This window comes from Octopus sinensis, linkage group LG9 (assembly GCF_006345805.1).
Source record: "Octopus sinensis linkage group LG9, ASM634580v1, whole genome shotgun sequence".
Lineage (NCBI taxonomy): Eukaryota > Metazoa > Mollusca > Cephalopoda > Octopoda > Octopodidae > Octopus > Octopus sinensis.
The window spans coordinates 16,506,059-16,523,681 of record NC_043005.1 but is presented as its reverse complement, the minus strand read 5'-3'; the positions used below and the strand labels follow the sequence as shown (position 1 = coordinate 16,523,681).

Here is a 17,623-nt window from a genome sequence, read left to right as displayed (position 1 = left end):
GAAGTGAACAGTGTATGAGTCAGATACATGGTTGCGTGTGTATGGAGGGGAGAAAATCAAGTGTAGTGTTGGTGAATCTCAGGAAGCATGGAAGTTTTGAAGGATGCAGTACTCCGACAACTAACAACTGATGTCGGCAGTTTGTTCCATGCTTCAGCAACTCTCAGCGTGAAGAAATGTTTCTGAAAGTCATGGGAGCTGTGCTGTTTTCTGACTTTGTAAACATGTCTACGGGTGTTAGACAGGTGGAGTTTGAAAAGGTGCTCAGAGTTATTGTTAGTAAGATGGTTAATAATTTTATGGGTGATCTTTAAAAAAACTTATTTCCAACTGCCTAGAGCAACTACATAGAGGCTTGTGTTTGTCTATTGTGAATATGGGTTGTTATCTATGCTGTTTAACCCTAGGTCAACCGTGTCTAAGTAGTCCTATGGTCAACACTATTCCAGTCATAACCATAATGCTTTTTTCTAAACTTAATATTCTCTGTATCCTATTTTCAAGACTAATGTGTGATTAGAGAGAAATTTAGTTGTTACTTCTAGCAAGTTGAGCCACTACATGGAAGCTTCCTCACACGAGGTCTACCACATGGAAGATTCCTGACATGAGTGCAGCTCCCAGAATTGGTGACAAGAATCTGTATTATACACTAATCAATTAAACTTTTGATCAAAAGGGTTCCATATGTGACCATCCTATTTTCTTGCATATTGGGTACTCTTTTACTCTTTTACCTGTTTCAGTCATGTGACTGTGGCCATGCTGGAGCACTACCTTTAGTTGATCAAATCGACCCCAGGACTTATTCTTTGTAAGCCTAGTACTTATTTTATCGGTTTCTTTTTTGCCGAACCGCTAAGTTACGGGGACGTAAACACACCAGCATCGGTTGTCAAGCGATGTTGGTGGGGACAAACACATACGCACATATATATATATATATATATATATATACATATACATATATACGACGGGCTTCTTTCAGTTTCCATCTACCAAATCCACTCACAAGGCTTTGGTCGGCCCAAGGCTATAGTAGTAGACACTTACCCAAGGTGTCACGCAGTGGGACTGAACCCGGAACCATGTGGTTGGTAAGCAAGCTACTTACCACACTGCAGTCTAAAGGCAGAAACAAGTAGAAAATAAAAGATAAAATGTGTTATCAGTGAGCAAGAATAGGACTGTGGTACTATACCATTTCATTATAAAGTCCTTATCGTCTTCAGTAATTTCCATAAAAACTTAACACTTTAACAAAGCGTAAGTCCATGTAAATATCTGAAAAGCGACACATATAGTGAATGAGATAATATAGGAACATGTTTGGATCTTTTCGGTTTGAACGGCAGTTTTTTCATGCAGTGTCATATGAAATTGTCACCCATAATTATGACCCTAGTATCGATCTATTGCATTTCAATCTGTTTTAGGGTTAGGGGTGGGGGGAAGGGTATCTTTTTTTTTCAGAAATGTAAATAAACCCAATCTGTTTCTTAAACGAGGGACATATTCATAGGGTACAGAATGTTTTCACCTCAATAGACGTCATTGATTGGTTAAAATTGCAGAAATTGAAGAAAAAAAACAACAACAAATATCTTACAAACTATAGAATTTTCTCAATAAAGCCAAGAGAAAAAGATGTTTTATAAACACATTCTACCAGTATACGAAGTTTAAAAGTGTTTAGTTAGGTGGAAATTAGTTTAAAAAAAACTGCCGTTCAAACCGAAAAGATCCACACGTTTTGCAAATAACTTGCAAGTGTTATCAGTCGAGAACTCCGCATACCGGAAGCCAGCAAGTTTATGGGGTCATCAGGAAAGTACGCATGCCGTTTCGGGGCCTACCTCTCGACGGCATCATTGAGGCCCCGCTTGCTAGGTCAACTGGTTATTAAATAAAGATCAATATTCTTCTAGCCATCGCTCATCCAGTGGCTAGCCTTTTCTACTATAGTTTGTATATCGGTCATTGTGGTATTTACCTTACGATAACAACTACGGCACAAAATTAGCTTTCGTTTTGATTAATAATAATCTCTTTGTTGTTGTGACCGTTCTATGATGCTATTCAGCAAAAAGTGGTATCGAGTTACAAAAGGTAGAGGACCACGGCCACTGCAGTTCACCTTCGCACTGTATACAATAAATTTATTCATTATCATACAGCATTTAAGGCAGCGATCTGGCAAAAACGTTCTGAGTTCAAATACCATCGAGGTCGACCAAGCCTTTCATCCTTTCGGGATCGATAAATTAGGTACCAGTTGCGTACTGGGATCGATCTAATCGACTGGCCCCTTCCTTCAAAATTTTAGGTCTTGTACCTAGAGTAGGAAAGATTATCATACAACGTTTGACTAAGTTAAATGAGGGGAGATAATTAGAACAAGGACATTATAAATTGGATAATTTGAGTAATTTCCCTTGAAAAAGTTTTTATTAAGCACAAGGGAGGTAACTAAATAGCTGGAACTACTTCAAGGTGGTTGTGGTTGAGAAGTGACTCAAGAGGAACCCTTTTGTTGGCAAAAGCTAATTAAGTCTTTGCTGCCCATCTTTTATGAAGCATATAAGGTAAGGAGTTGAAGGCTTGTGACATTGAGAAAGCAGTTCAAGAAACGGAAGTTTCTCCAAAATTGCAATAGCTTTAGTCCCCATCAAGAGAAGAACTTACAATATCTTTAGGAATCTCCTGCAATTTTTGTATGGGGCAGAGCATCTCTGATGTTTGTTTGTTTATTTATCTTTTTATTTATTTATTTATTTATTTATTTATTTATTTATTTATATTATCACTTCATATTATTTTGACTTCTTTTTCTCAGACATCTGATGAAGCTGTGTCGGATCTATCATCCCTTTCTGACGACTCCTTTGAAGGTCACCATTCTTATGAGGACCAACTGGCACAGGCTGTTGTTTCTAAGGTTGTTGTTTCATTTTTCTCAGATTGTTGTTGTTGTTGTTGTTGCAACTATTTAGAAAAAAAAAATCTTTTACTGTTTCCAAAACTGAAGACTGTTTCATGAATAAACTAATATCAAATGATGCTTGACTCAAGATATCCTCATAGGGGTTCCCTCCATGGCACCCAGGACGTAGTTCACTTTGTCATAATTTTGTCAATAACTGCAAGTTTACGACTTTAGCATTCATAACAATACTATTTTCTTATTCTTTTACTTGTTTCAGCCAATGTATACATCTAATGTTATTTGGCTGAGGGGCTTTTCCTGCTGAGCAAGATAACGTGTCAGCTAGATCAAGAGGTGACCACCTCTAACTAGTAAATAATGCTTCTTAATTCATAGCTGCTGCTTGTAAATGCTAAAAAATGTAAAAATATTTCATAAAGTTTTCTCACAATCTTTCGACATTGTCCGAAGTCCATCATTCCAAGAATTTCTTAATTTCTTTTTTCTCTTTTTGTTTTTCACTGCTAGGTTGTAGAAAATCAAAGAATGAAAGATTTAACTATTCATTCGGGACCACTTGATAAGAACTCCATTATTCCAGACTATCAACTACCACAAGAAAATCTCATCAGTCAAACTGCTGCCGTTAATTTAAAAACACCAAATAAATCTCCACCCATTAGGAAACCGTTATGTTCCAAATATGTAGATGAACAAGTAGTAACTTATGAACCACCTATCAAAAAATCTGTTGTTGAACAAAAGGAATCATCCAATCTAAAGCTAGGCAGTGCTTATGGTGAACTGTCTGGTAGGCCCCTAAATAAAGGCATCAACTTAGATGATGTGGTATTAGATTCACCAGAGATTGATCCAGACTATGTCTCCCTTAATTTGCCTCCTATTAAGGAAACTGCTGATGAGGAAGACATGAAGGATGAAGAGAATTTTGGACTGACAAAATTTCGAGATCGGAATTGGATTCTTCGGAGACTGAATACTAAGGCCACTATTGATGAGATACCAGCAAACCATTCAGTCTTGGTACCGCAACCTGAAGAAAATATATTTCCAAAAATTGGAGATAGGTATGTTTACTTTTTTTTTTTCCTTTCAGTAGATTTTGATTTTGATTTTGATTTTTCCAGTTTCAGCTAATGAGCTGTGGCCATGCTGGGGCACCGCCATTTTGCTGGGGCACCGCCATTTTGCTGGGGCACCGCCATTTGATGATCAATTTGTGTAACTAGATATTTCATGAAGTGCTCAGAGACCCACAGCATATTGTATACAATGTACTGGAATAGCTACAGCAACTTTTATATAACGCACCAAGATGTCACCAGTATATTTCACATAATATAACAGTGTGCATATGGTGGGGGTGCGTGGCTTAGTCGTTAGGGTGCTGGTCTCATAATCATAAGATTGTGGTTTCGATTCCTGGACCAGGTGATGCATTGTGTTCTTGAGCAAAACACTTCATTTCACATTGTTCCAGTCCACTCAGCTGTAGAAATAAGTAGAGCTTGTGGAGGCACGTCGCTTAGTGGTTAAGGTGTTGGATTCACGACTGTAAGATAGTGGTTTCAATCCCTGGACCGAGCAATCCGTTGTGTTCTTGAGCAAAACACTTCATTTCTCATTGCTCCAGTCCACTCAGCTGTAGAAATAAGTACAGCTTGTGAAGGCACGTCGCTTAGTGGTTAAGGTGTTGGATTCACGACTGTAAGATAGTGGTTTCAATCCCTGGACCGAGCAATCCGTTGTGTTCTTGAGCAAAACACTTCATTTCTCATTGCTTCAGTCCACTCAGCTGTAGAAATAAGTACAGCTTGTGAAGGCACGTCGCTTAGTGGTTAAGGTGTTGGATTCACGACTGTAAGATAGTGGTTTCAATCCCTGGACCGAGCAATCCGTTGTGTTCTTGAGCAAAACACTTCATTTCACATTGCTCCAGTCCACTCAGCTGTAGAAATAAGTACAGCTTGTGGAGACACGTCGCTTAGTGGTTAAGGTGTTGGATTCCAAACTGTAAGATAGTGGTTTCAATCCCTGGACTGAGCAATCCGTTGTGTTCTTGAGCAAAACACTTCATTTCACATTGCTCCAGTCCACTCAGCTGTAGAAATAAGTACAGCTTGTGGAGACACGTCACTTAGTGGTTAAGGTGTTGGATTCCAAACTGTAAGATAGTGGTTTCAATCCCTGGACTGAGCAATCCGTTGTGTTCTTGAGCAAAACACTTCATTTCACATTGCTTCAGTCCACTCAGCTGTAGAAATAAGTACAGCTTGTGGAGACACGTCACTTAGTGGTTAAGGTGTTGGATTCCAAACTGTAAGATAGTGGTTTCAATCCCTGGACCGAGCAATCCGTTGTGTTCTTGAGCAAAACACTTCATTTCACATGCTCCAGTCCACTCAGCTGTAGAAATAAGTACAGCTTGTGGAGACACGTCGCTTAGTGGTTAAGGTGTTGGATTCCAAACTGTAAGATAGTGGTTTCAATCCCTGGACCGAGCAATCCGTTGTGTTCTTGAGCAAAACACTTCATTTCACATTGCTCCAGTCCACTCAGCTGTAGAAATAAGTACAGCTTGTGGAGACACGTCACTTAGTGGTTAAGGTGTTGGATTCCAAACTGTAAGATAGTGGTTTCAATCCCTGGACCGAGCAATCCGTTGTGTTCTTGAGCAAAACACTTCATTTCACATTGCTCCAGTCCACTCAGCTGTAGAAATAAGTACAGCTTGTGGAGACACGTCACTTAGTGGTTAAGGTGTTGGATTCCAAACTGTAAGATAGTGGTTTTGATCCCTGGACTGAGCAATCCGTTGTGTTCTTGAGCAAAACACTTCATTTCACATTGCTCCAGTCCACTCAGCTGTAGAAATAAGTACAGCTTGTGGAGACACGTCACTTAGTGGTTAAGGTGTTGGATTCCAAACTGTAAGATAGTGGTTTTGATCCCTGGACTGAGCAATCCGTTGTGTTCTTGAGCAAAACACTTCATTTCTCATTGCTCCAGTCCACTCAGTTGTAGAAATGAGTTTAGCCTGGAGAGGGATGGGCTCTGCCAAGCTTTCTCACCCAAGGTATGCTGCATGGCTGCAGCACTCCAACGACCCCTAAGGGGTTAAGGGACTTGTCATGAATATTTTACATAAAGAACCAGCTTACCTGCTGTATATTTTATATAATGTATTATTACATCTCCAGTACATTTCATATGATGTATAACTTACATAACTGCATGATCTTTTTTGTGTCATGTAACTCTATACTTATGTGTATGATGGAGTGACAATAAGCATTCATTGATCCCTGTCAGAGTGGGTTCAGTTTTTAGTAGAGTATTTTCATAGGGCTCTGACCTCTGGTTTCCACCTGTAGTCAACTAATTTGAGGATTGGATGTGGCAAAGAGCCCTGCTAGGCTTATTGACATCTTCATCACTGCAATCATTATCATTAGTATCATACTGCAAACACACACACACCATTGTGTGCACGCATGCACACACACACACACACCTACACCCACACCCATGTGCACACACATGCCCCCCCACACCCATGTGTGCACACATGCCCCCCCCTACACCCATGTGCGCACACATGCCCCCCCTACACCCATGTGCACACACATGCCCCCTCCTACACCCATGTACGCACACATGCCCCCCCCCCTACACCCATGGCACACACATGCCCCCCCCTACACCATGTGCGCACACATGCCCCCCCTACACCCATGTGCACACACATGCCCCCCCCTACACCCATGTGCGCACATGCCCCCCCCCCCCCCTACACACCATGTGCGCACACATGCCCCCCCCACACCCATGTGCGCACACATGCCCCCCCCTACACCCATGTGCGCACACATGCCCCCCCCTACACCCATGTGCGCCACATGCCCCCCCCTACACCCATGTGCACACACATGCCCCCCCTGCACCCATGTGCGCACACATGCCCCCCCTACACCCATGTGCGCACACATGCCCCCCCTACACCCATGTGCACACACATGCCCCCCCTACACCCATGTGCACACACATGCCCCCCCCTACACCCATGTGCGCACGCATGCACATGTGCATGCACACACACATCTTTTATCTGTTATCTTTAGCTTGTTTCAATCATTAAACTGCAGCCATGCTGGGGCACCACTTTGAGGGGTTTAGTTGAACTAATCAACCCGAGTACCTATTTTTTAAAAACCCTGGTACTTATCCTATCAGCCTCTTTCACTGAAATGGTAAGTTATGCGAACATAAACAAACCAACACAAGGTGTTAAGCAATAGCTGGGAACAAATGCAAAGACATATATATATATACATATCAAAAGGATGTGTTATAATACTATTCCATATATACAAAAACAGCCATACCAACAATCCAACATAGCTCCATCATCAGCTGCCATGTGGATATCATTATGGTTTCGACACCTGGCCAGTACTATTCAATCCGGCAGTATCAACAGCAGTAAAATAAGTGTTGTTTGGGAACAAACAAACCAAAGAAACCATAACTTTCAAACACATTTACCCTATGTAAAACAGTATCAGTAAAGAAATTCAATAAGTAAATCTATAACTAACTCCTAAACACATAACTAAACAACCATGCTTACTTCACTTAGCCATGCTTCCTCACATTCTCCATTCATAAATATCCACAGGTTTATTTATTCATTTATTTATCTATTTATCTATCTGCCGGGCGAAATACGTAGCCGTAGTGTGTCTGCTGTTACATTCTGAGTTCAAATTCTGCCGAGGTCGACTTTGCCTTTCATCCTTTCGGGGTCAATAAATTAAGTACCAGTTACGCGCTGGGGTCGATATAATCGACTTAATCCATTTGTCTGTCCTTGTTTGTCCCTCTGTGTTTAGCCCCTTGTGGGTAGTAAAGAAATATATTTATTTGTTTGTTTATTTATTTATTTATGTTCCTTACAGAGATGCTGATGATTTGTCTGATCTTTCCGAAATTGATGAGAATGAAATAGAGGACCATGATATGTTCCTAACTGTAAATAATAATTCTGAAAGTGTACCAAACTCAATAGTAGCTACTTCCAATAGTCCTTCTCAAACTGTCCCTAGTTCCAGGGACCTTTCTCCCAAAACAGACATTTCTAAGACACAAGATGAAGTAGTCAGTTTGAAATCAAAAAATATAAATACTGTTGAAAAGCTACCCGAACCCGAAGAAAAGTCAATTCCTTCTGAAACTGGTGACCCCAAATTTGTAATTCCTCCTGTGAGCACGACAGGTGTTGAGGGCGAAGCATTGATTCTGAACTGTCGGGTTGAAGGGACCGAGCCTGTTGGTAAGTGAATATCTCACTTCTCTATCTCCTTTTCTTTGTCAGGGATTCATATATCTCTTCTGCTGCAAGGCACCTGTTTCTGTCTGTTTGTCTTTCATAATTTAATCTCTCATCACCTGGCATAAAGCCATCTTCCTCAATACAGCTTTCCATTCAGGTGAAATGATCTTGTCTTGTGAGGTACATGGTGACCTCATTGTTGCTTGGTGCTGCTTAGAAAACATCCTCTACATTCTGTGAAGTGGTTGGTGTTAAGAAGGGCAACCAGCCCTACAAACCATGTCAAAGCAGTATGTATTTAAGGTGGCGAGCTGGCAGAAATGTTAGCACGCTGGGTGAAAGACTTAGCAGTATTTCGTCTGCTGTTACGTTCTGAGTTCAATTCTGCCGAGGTCGACTTTGCCTTTCATCCTTTCAGGGTCAGTAAATTAAGTACCAGTTACACACTGGGGTCGATGTAATTGACTTAATCCCTTTGTCTGTCCTTGTTTGTTCCCTCTATGTTTAGCTCCTTGTGGGTAATAAAAAAGAAACCATGTCAAAGCAGATGTTGGAGCTTGGCACGACCCCCTGACTTGTCAACCCTTTTAATGTCAGCATGGAAAATGGGCATTAAACAAGGATGGAAAGAATTTGAATTTGGCTACAAACATGGACAGACATGTACAGGAGCAATGCTGGCAGAATTGTTAGCATGCCGGGCGAAATGCTTAGCGGTATTTCGTCTGCCATTATGTTCTGAGTTCAAATTCCGCTGAGGTCGACTTTGCCTTTCATCCTTTCGGGGTTGATAAATTAAGTACCAGTTACACACTGGGGTTGATGTAATCGACTTAATCTGTTTGTCTGTCCTTGTTTGTCCCCTCTATGTTTAGCTCCTTGTGGGCAATAAAGAAATAAGACATTGGGTGCACATGCAGATATTTTTTTTAAGACTCTGTAAGGTGTAATCTGGTAGAGATATTTAGTTGTTATTTCCTAGCAGATCAAGCAACAAAGAGAGACTCACTTAACAGTATCAAATTTATAATTCCAAAAGAAAAACAATGAAGGTCTGTAGAAAAAAGAAATGTTAGTTTTATAGACAGTATACAGACTGTTGAATTTATTAATCTATTCATTTCTTTATAGGCGTAGGAGTGGATGTGTGGTAAGTAGCTTGCTTACCAACCACATGGTCCCGGGTTCAGTCCCACTGTGTGGCACCTTGGGCAAGTGTCTTCTACTTTAGCCTCAGGCTGACCAAAGCCTTGTGAGTGGATTTGGTAGACAGAAACTGAAAGAAGCCCGTCGTATATATGTGTTTGTTTCATATACATTCGATCCTCTTTCCAAGAAATCTAATGCCTGTGGCTTAGTTTTTCCTTGGGGCTGGCTGGTTCGGAGTGATATCGAGATTAAACAGCCGAAATTGCTAAGATGATCCGGTTCCGACTGAAGATTAGAGGCTTCGAGTGACCCGTCTGTTTTTTTTGTGTCGTCTCTTTGTGTGTTTTTGCGTTCTTGTCCCACTTTGTAATTTATATTTTATATTTAATTTATATATATATATATATATATATATGTACATGTGTGTGTATATGTTTGTGTGTCTGTGTCTTTCCCCCCAACATCGCATGACAACTGATGCTGGTGTGCTTACATCCCTGTAACTTAGTGGTTCAGCAAAAGAGACCGATAGAATAAGTACTAGGCTTGATTTGCTTGACTAAAAGCGGTGCTCTAGCATGGCCACAGTTAATTCACTGAAACAAGTGAAAGAGTAACCCTTTAGCATTTAAACCAGCTGTACCCGACCCAAACATTCTACCTGTTTGTGTTTAAGTCAACCAGATCTAGCCTCTCATACCTTCCCTACAATGTCATTCTAAACATAAACAATCACATGATTGAAATCTTGAGGCTGTGAGATAATGCATGATTAATTCTAAGTAATGTGAAAGGTGTGGCTGTGTGGTAAGAAGCTTGCTTCTGAACCATATGGTTCCGGGTTCAGTCCCACTGAGTGGCACCTTGGGCAAGTGTCTTCTACTATAGTCTTGGGCTGACCAAAGCCTTGTGAGTGGATTTGGTAAGCGGAAAACTGGAAGAATGTGTGTGTGTGTGTATGTATGTATGTATGTATGTATGTATGTATGTATGTATGTATGTGCTTGTGTGCCTCTGTTTGTCACCCCACCATCACTTGACAACCGATGTTGGTGTGGTTACATCCCCATAACTTAGCAGTTCGGCAAAAGACACCGATAGAATAAGTACTAGGCTTACAAAGAATAAGTCCTGTTGTCGATTCGTTTGAATATAGGCGGTGCTCCAGCATGGGCACAGTCAAATGACTGAAACAAGTAAAAGAATAAAAGAATAAAAATAAGGATTATATTTGACAGAGTAATTTGAATGCTGAAGGGTTACTTAAATATGTGAAACTTGTATTTTCAGACGTGTTTTGGTTCCATGTTGGACATGAAGTTGTGAAACTGGGAGACAGTGAGAAATATGAGATTAAGAAAGATGAACTGGACAGGCACATGTTAACAGTGTATCACCCTTCTAAAGACGATGTTGGACAATATATGTGTATTGCTGTCAATGATATGGGAAAGTGTACAGAGTATTTTATTGTGACACTCGACAGTAAGTATTCTAAAGACATATTACCTTTTTTACTGAAAGAAATAGACAGGCAGACTGATATATATATATATATAATATATATATATATATATATATATATTATTTTATAGAAGGAGCTTCTACAGGACTAGAACTGTTTCATTCAAAAGAAATCATCAGTCCTGATGATTTCTTTTGAATGAAACAGTTCTAGTTCTGTAGAAGCTCCTTCTATAAAATATATTAATTTACTCTGCTATGTATTGAGTACCTTATTTACTGTGGTTAACCCCGATTCAACCCGGGACCTACATATATATATATATACTTAATAATTAGGGTTCAGCAAAGATTTGCTTTACCACATACCGAAGTTTAGAAATAGCAGCCAAAAACCTTAGCTATTTTGATTTCTCTGGGAGTCCCTTTTTAAAGTAGAAGAAATAGCTAAGGTTTTTGGCTGCTATTTCTAAACTTCGGTATGTGGTAAAGCAAATCTTTGCTGAACCCTAATTATTAAGTATTACTTAAGTTTACCGTGAAAAGGTCCTTTTTTCATGCCGAATTCTACTTGGTGAAATTATTGATTACTTCTTAATCAATTAATTTTACCCTTTGTTATTATTGATATATATATATATATATATAATATATATATATTTCTCTGCCTGCTTTCTATGCTCTACATTATATATTATAATAATTACTGGTATTTTTATATTTTATATATTATATATGTGAAGCATAATATTTTATACATGTATGCATATTGTTATAATTGTCTTTTTAAAAAATAAATAAACAGACATAATATAATGTCTAAAAGTTGATGAATACCATCTCTTGATCCCCTCCATTTTTTTATTGCTGTATATATATACAACTTATAAACAAGGGCAAAAGAAAAAAATTCTAATGCCAAATATGCCGAAAATAGATTTAAATCGTCAATAACCATATAATTCATCATTATAAGCACGCGTCTCGAAGTAAGCCGACAGAAATTTGTAAAAAATTCCGTTATTATCGTATCGGCCTCAATTTCAGAGTTAATTCATAAGAATTTTCTCCTCGTCAGCGATAAATACGGTAAGAAATAAATGAAATACTTACTTATACCCAGGGGTATTGTTATTGATGATTTACGTCTATTTTCGGCATATTTGGCATTAGAATTTTTTTCTTTTGCCCTTATTTATAAGTTGTTTATAAATTTAACCTTTAAAGATATTTTTTAATATGCTGGCCATTGACAGAATTTTTTCGAAAAATTTTATCCTATATTAGATATATATATATATATATATATATATAAAGCTAGATTTATATATGTTAAAAAAAAATTGTAGATTAATTTGTCAAGTGAAAACTAAGGTTTTGAGTCATTTTGACTGCTATTTTTGGCATGCTGGTGCTACCAATAGTACCCTTTATTATTAATTAATAATTTTTGCCCTTATGGTTTTTTTATGCTTGCTAGCCACTGATATTATTAGGAATTATGAACAGTAATATCCTTATATATATATATGTGTGTGTGTGTATGTGTGAGAGAGAGAGAGAGAGAGAAAAAGATGAAGAGAAATAGATAGATAGATAGATAGATAGATAGATAGATAGACAGATAGATAGATAGATAGATAGATAGATAGATAGGGAGGAAGTGATCTTCCATAATCCTGACCACTCAACTATGCTGAACTAAGATTGTTACCATTCTGACTGGTTTATAACTTTCCAGTCCACAACCACTACTACCATCACAAACCTATACCATTATCATCTACCTCCATTGCTACTATCTACTACCATTACATGACTTTACTACCCACTAATCCTACACAGGGTACCATCCACTATTGTCATTTGTGAATACCATTATCTTTTACCTATGCTGTAACTACCATTCACCACTGTCAGACTTGTATGTCACCATCCACTACCATCAAATGTCCATACCATTATTCTATCTTATCTCTCTCCATCTAAAATTGACCCTGTATTACCTCAATAGAAACTATTAATATTATTACAGTTCTGGGAGCTGACAGAATCGTTAGTGTGTCAGACAAATTGCTTAGTGGTGTTTTGTCTGTTTGTACATTCTGGGTTCAAATTCTGCCAAGGTTGACTTTGCCTTTCATCCTTTCAGAGTCAATAGGCGCAGGAGTGGCTGTGTGGTAAGTAGCTTGCTTACCAACCACATGGTTCCGGGTTCATTCCCACTGCATGGCACCTTGGGCAAGTGTCTTCTACTATAGCCTCGGGCCGACCAAAGACTTGTGAGTGGATTTGGTAGACGGAAACTGAAAGAAGCCCGTCGTATATATGTATTATATATATATATAATATATATATATATATATGTGTGTGTGTGTGTGTGTGTGTATGTGTGAGAGAGAGAGAGAGAGAGAAAAAGATGAAGAGAAATAGATAGATAGATAGATAGATAGATAGACAGATAGATAGATAGATAGATAGATAGATAGATAGGGAGGAAGTGATCTTCCATAATCCTGACCACTCAACTATGCTGAACTAAGATTGTTACCATTCTGACTGGTTTATAACTTTCCAGTCCACAACCACTACTACCATCACAAACCTATACCATTATCATCTACCTCCATTGCTACTATCTACTACCATTACATGACTTTACTACCCACTAATCCTACACAGGGTACCATCCACTATTGTCATTTGTGAATACCATTATCTTTTACCTATGCTGTAACTACCATTCACCACTGTCAGACTTGTATGTCACCATCCACTACCATCAAATGTCCATACCATTATTCTATCTTATCTCTCTCCCTCTAAAATTGACCCTGTATTACCTCAATAGAAACTATTAATATTATTACAGTTCTGGGAGCTGACAGAATCGTTAGTGTGTCAGACAAATTGCTTAGTGGTGTTTTGTCTGTTTGTACATCCTGGGTTCAAATTCTGCCAAGGTTGACTTTGCCTTTCATCCTTTCAGAGTCAATAGGCGCAGGAGTGGCTGTGTGGTAAGTAGCTTGCTTACCAACCACATGGTTCCGGGTTCATTCCCACTGCATGGCACCTTGGGCAAGTCTCTTTTACTATAGCCTCGGGCCGACCAAAGACTTGTGAGTGGATTTGGTAGACGGAAACTGAAAGAAGCCCGTCGTATATATGTATAATATATATATAATATATATATATATATATGTGTGTGTGTGTGTGTGTGTGTAGTTTGTGTGTCTGTGTTTGTCCCCCTAGCATTGCTTGACAACCGATGCTGGTGTGTTTATGTCGCCATCACTTAGCGGTTCGGCAAAAAAGAGCGATAGAATAAGTACTGGGCTTACAAAGAATAAGTCTCGGGGTTGATTTGTTCGACTAAAGGCGGTGCTCCAGCATGGCCACAGTCAAATGACTGAAACAAAGTAAAAAGAGTAAAAAAAAAAAGAGAATAAATTCAGCACCAGTTGAGTATTAGGGTTGATGTAATTGACTGTCCCCCACCTCCCTCAAATTTCAGCCCTTGTGCCTATAGTAGAAAGGATTATTACGGTTCTGAGAGCTGGCAGAATCGTTAGCATGCTGGCTAAATTGCTTACTGGCGTTTCGTCTGTCTATACTTTCAGAGTTCAAATTCTGCCAAGGTTGACTTTGCCTTTCATCCTTTCTGGATTGATAAATTAAGAACCAGTTGAATATTAGGGTTGATGTAATTGACTGTCCCCCACCCCTCCCTCAAATTTCAGCTTTTGTGCCTATAGTAGAAAGGATTATTACAGTTCTGAGAGCTGGCAGAATTGTTAGTGTACCAGGCAAATTGTTTAGTGGCATTTCGTCTGTCTGTACATTCTGAGTTCAAATTCCGCTGAGGCCCGACTTTGCTTTTATCCTTTTGGGGTCAGTAAAATAAGTACCAGTTGAGCACTGGAGTCAATGTAATTGACTAGTTCCCTCTCCTGAACTTGCTGGCCTGGTACTAAAATTTGAAACTAGTATCACAGTTCTGAGTTCAAAGTCATGCTATGGTCAGTTTTGCCTGTCATCCTAGCAGGATTGAGAAAATAAAGGATCAGTAAAATACTAGGGATGGGTTAATCAACTGTTCCCCTCTCTCCAAAATTTTGACCTCGAGCCTAAATTAAAGACATTATTGTTGTTATTGGTTGGGTGGTTAAGAAGTTTGCTTCCCATCCATAAAGTTTTGGTTTCTCTCCCACTGTGATGCATCTTGAGCAACTGTCTTCTGCTACAGCCAAGGATTGACCCAAGTCTTGTGAGTAGATTTGGTAGAGGGGAAACTAAAAGAAGCCCATCCTGTGTGTGTTTGTGTCTTGTCTTGACATCATACAATAGTGGGACTGAACCCAGAACCATGTGGTTGGTAAGCAAGCCACTTACCACACAGCTACTCCTGCACTGATGTTGGTCAATTTGTTTGTTTGTTGATCAAAAGTCTTCTCCATTTTCTGCTAATTTTGTATAATTATATATATAGCTGTTTTTGATATAGGCTCAGGGCCTGAAATTTAATGGACAGGAGCTACTCAGTTAAATCAAGCCCTTTTCTGAAATAGTTCTTATTTTATCGACCTCAGAGGAATGAACGATAAAGCTGATTTCAGCAGGATGTGAACTCGGGACATAAAGAGCTGGAGGAAATACCTATTTCTTTACTACCCACAAGGGGCTAAACACAGAGAGGACAAACAAGGACAGACAAAGGGATTAAGTCGATTACATCGACCCCAGTGTATAACTGGTACTTATTTAATCGACCCTGAAAGGATGAAAGGCAAAGTTGGCCTCGACGGAATTTGAACTCAGAACGTAACGGCAGACGAAATACGGCTACGTATTTCGCCAGGCGTGCTAATGTTTCTGCCAGCTTGCCAGAGGAAATACCACAAAGCATTTAGTCTGACTCTGCAAAAATTCTACCAAGCCACTACCCTTGGATAATGCTTAGATAAAGTGTGTGTGTGTGAGAGAGAGAGAGAGAGGTGGGGGGAGAAACCAATTGCTAATGACAGAGAATGAAATACAAAGAGAAGAAAACCTACATTACTGTGAGAGAGCAATATACTTTGTCAGAACGGTGTCATGTATCATTTTAGGTTAAACATGCTTAGAATTTATTTTTCAACTGATGGATCACCTCAACAAAGCCTAATTAGTGATAATTAACTAGATACTCATTAGAAAACATTATCTATTTTTCCTCATTTCTTGTTGTGGGTGTTACTTTTAATTTTGGTATTATTCATTTACAAAAATGTGTCATTGATGAGAAGAGGATGCCAGATGCACATTATATAATGAACCAATTATATAACTTCTAAATATTCACTAGTCATGCTAGAAATAGCAACCAAATCCCCCTCATTTTTCTGTCCATCATCAGCATTTGAACATCTACATTTCAATGATTGCATCAGATAGAATACATCGAGACAGATTTTTCTATGACTGGATGCCTTTCCTGTTGCCAACATCCCTATTTTCCCATAGCTAGACAGGTTTACATAGAAGGTCGCCCCGACTGACCTCGTGCCAGTGGCACGTAAAAAGCACCATCCGTTCGTGGCTGTTGCCAGCCTCGCCTGGCCCCCGTGCCGGTGGCACATAAAAAGCACCCACTACACTCACGGAGTGGTTGGCGTTAGGAAGGGCATCCAGCTGTAGAAACATTGCCAGATCAAACTGGGCCTGGTGTAGCCTTCTGGCTTCCCAGACCCCAGTTGAACCGTCCAACCCATGCTAGCATGGAAAGCGGACGCTAAACGATGATGATGATGATATATATATATACCTTCGATATACACATGATAGACACATTTACACATATGTGATATGGGTCTAGGTCAACTGCCTGGTGAGCAATTGCCCAGTAGGGACAACTGCCTGATAGATATCTGCCCGACAGGTACTTTCACCCTATCTTTATCTGTCATTCGTGTCATTTATCTGTCATTTGGGCGAATCTTCCTGTACTCAAAAATAGTATTTTTTCTCAGTTTGCTGAAGAACCATGGGGTGTTGAAAGGCCTTGGCTTTTGTGCCAGCAGACAATGATGTAACAGCATTTGAGCAGTTACAAGAAAATTTGTGCCATGAAGCAGATCCAATCATTGATTACTTTGAAGATGCTTAGTATTGGTAGAATATGACGGTGTAACAGAAGCAACCCACTCTTACCTATTTGCATATGGAACATGTATGACCACATTTGCAATGATTTACTATGAATAATTAATTCCTTGGAGTGATGGCATAACCATTTTCAGGCGAATATAATGTCAAGTCATCCAAATATCTGGTGTTTTCTTCAGGTATTGAAGACAACAAGCATTTAATGACATGATCATCTACCAAATGATGGCAGGACATCATTCTTCACCCAAAAAGAAAAAAAAAGAAAAATTTAACAAAAAAAACATTGTCCATTGGGCAATTTTGTCTGTTGGGCAATTGCCTGTTGGGCAATTGTCAGTCATGTAATTGTCTGGATACCATATGATATGATACATACATATATTATCACATGCACATACGTGTATATCATACTGTTATGCACACACATGCACACAGAGTATTGTGGAATAACTGTGGAATGATGACATTTGAATAACCTGTTCTTGCTAGTTGTCTATTCTCAATGAACTCATTAACAATGGTTGCACTGGTGTAGATTGCCAGGTGGGTGGTCGAATGAGGAACTTTGAAAGTTCAATGAAGAT

The 17,623-nt window shown here is 39.3% G+C and overlaps 1 protein-coding gene across 6 annotated transcripts in view; it reads left to right on the top strand.

Moving 5' to 3' along the window:
* LOC115215681 (titin) overlaps positions 1-17,623 on the top strand; it is a 247,123-nt gene that overhangs the window by 107,213 nt on the left and 122,287 nt on the right. For all 6 annotated transcript variants that reach the window (XM_029784952.2, XM_036505800.1, XM_029784953.2 and 3 more), the window contains 4 exons: positions 2,837-2,938; positions 3,455-4,014; positions 7,906-8,279; positions 10,719-10,913. In XM_029784952.2, coding sequence (XP_029640812.1) covers positions 2,837-2,938; positions 3,455-4,014; positions 7,906-8,279; positions 10,719-10,913 — 1,231 coding nt within the window. The remainder of the gene's footprint in view (positions 1-2,836; positions 2,939-3,454; positions 4,015-7,905; positions 8,280-10,718; positions 10,914-17,623) is intronic.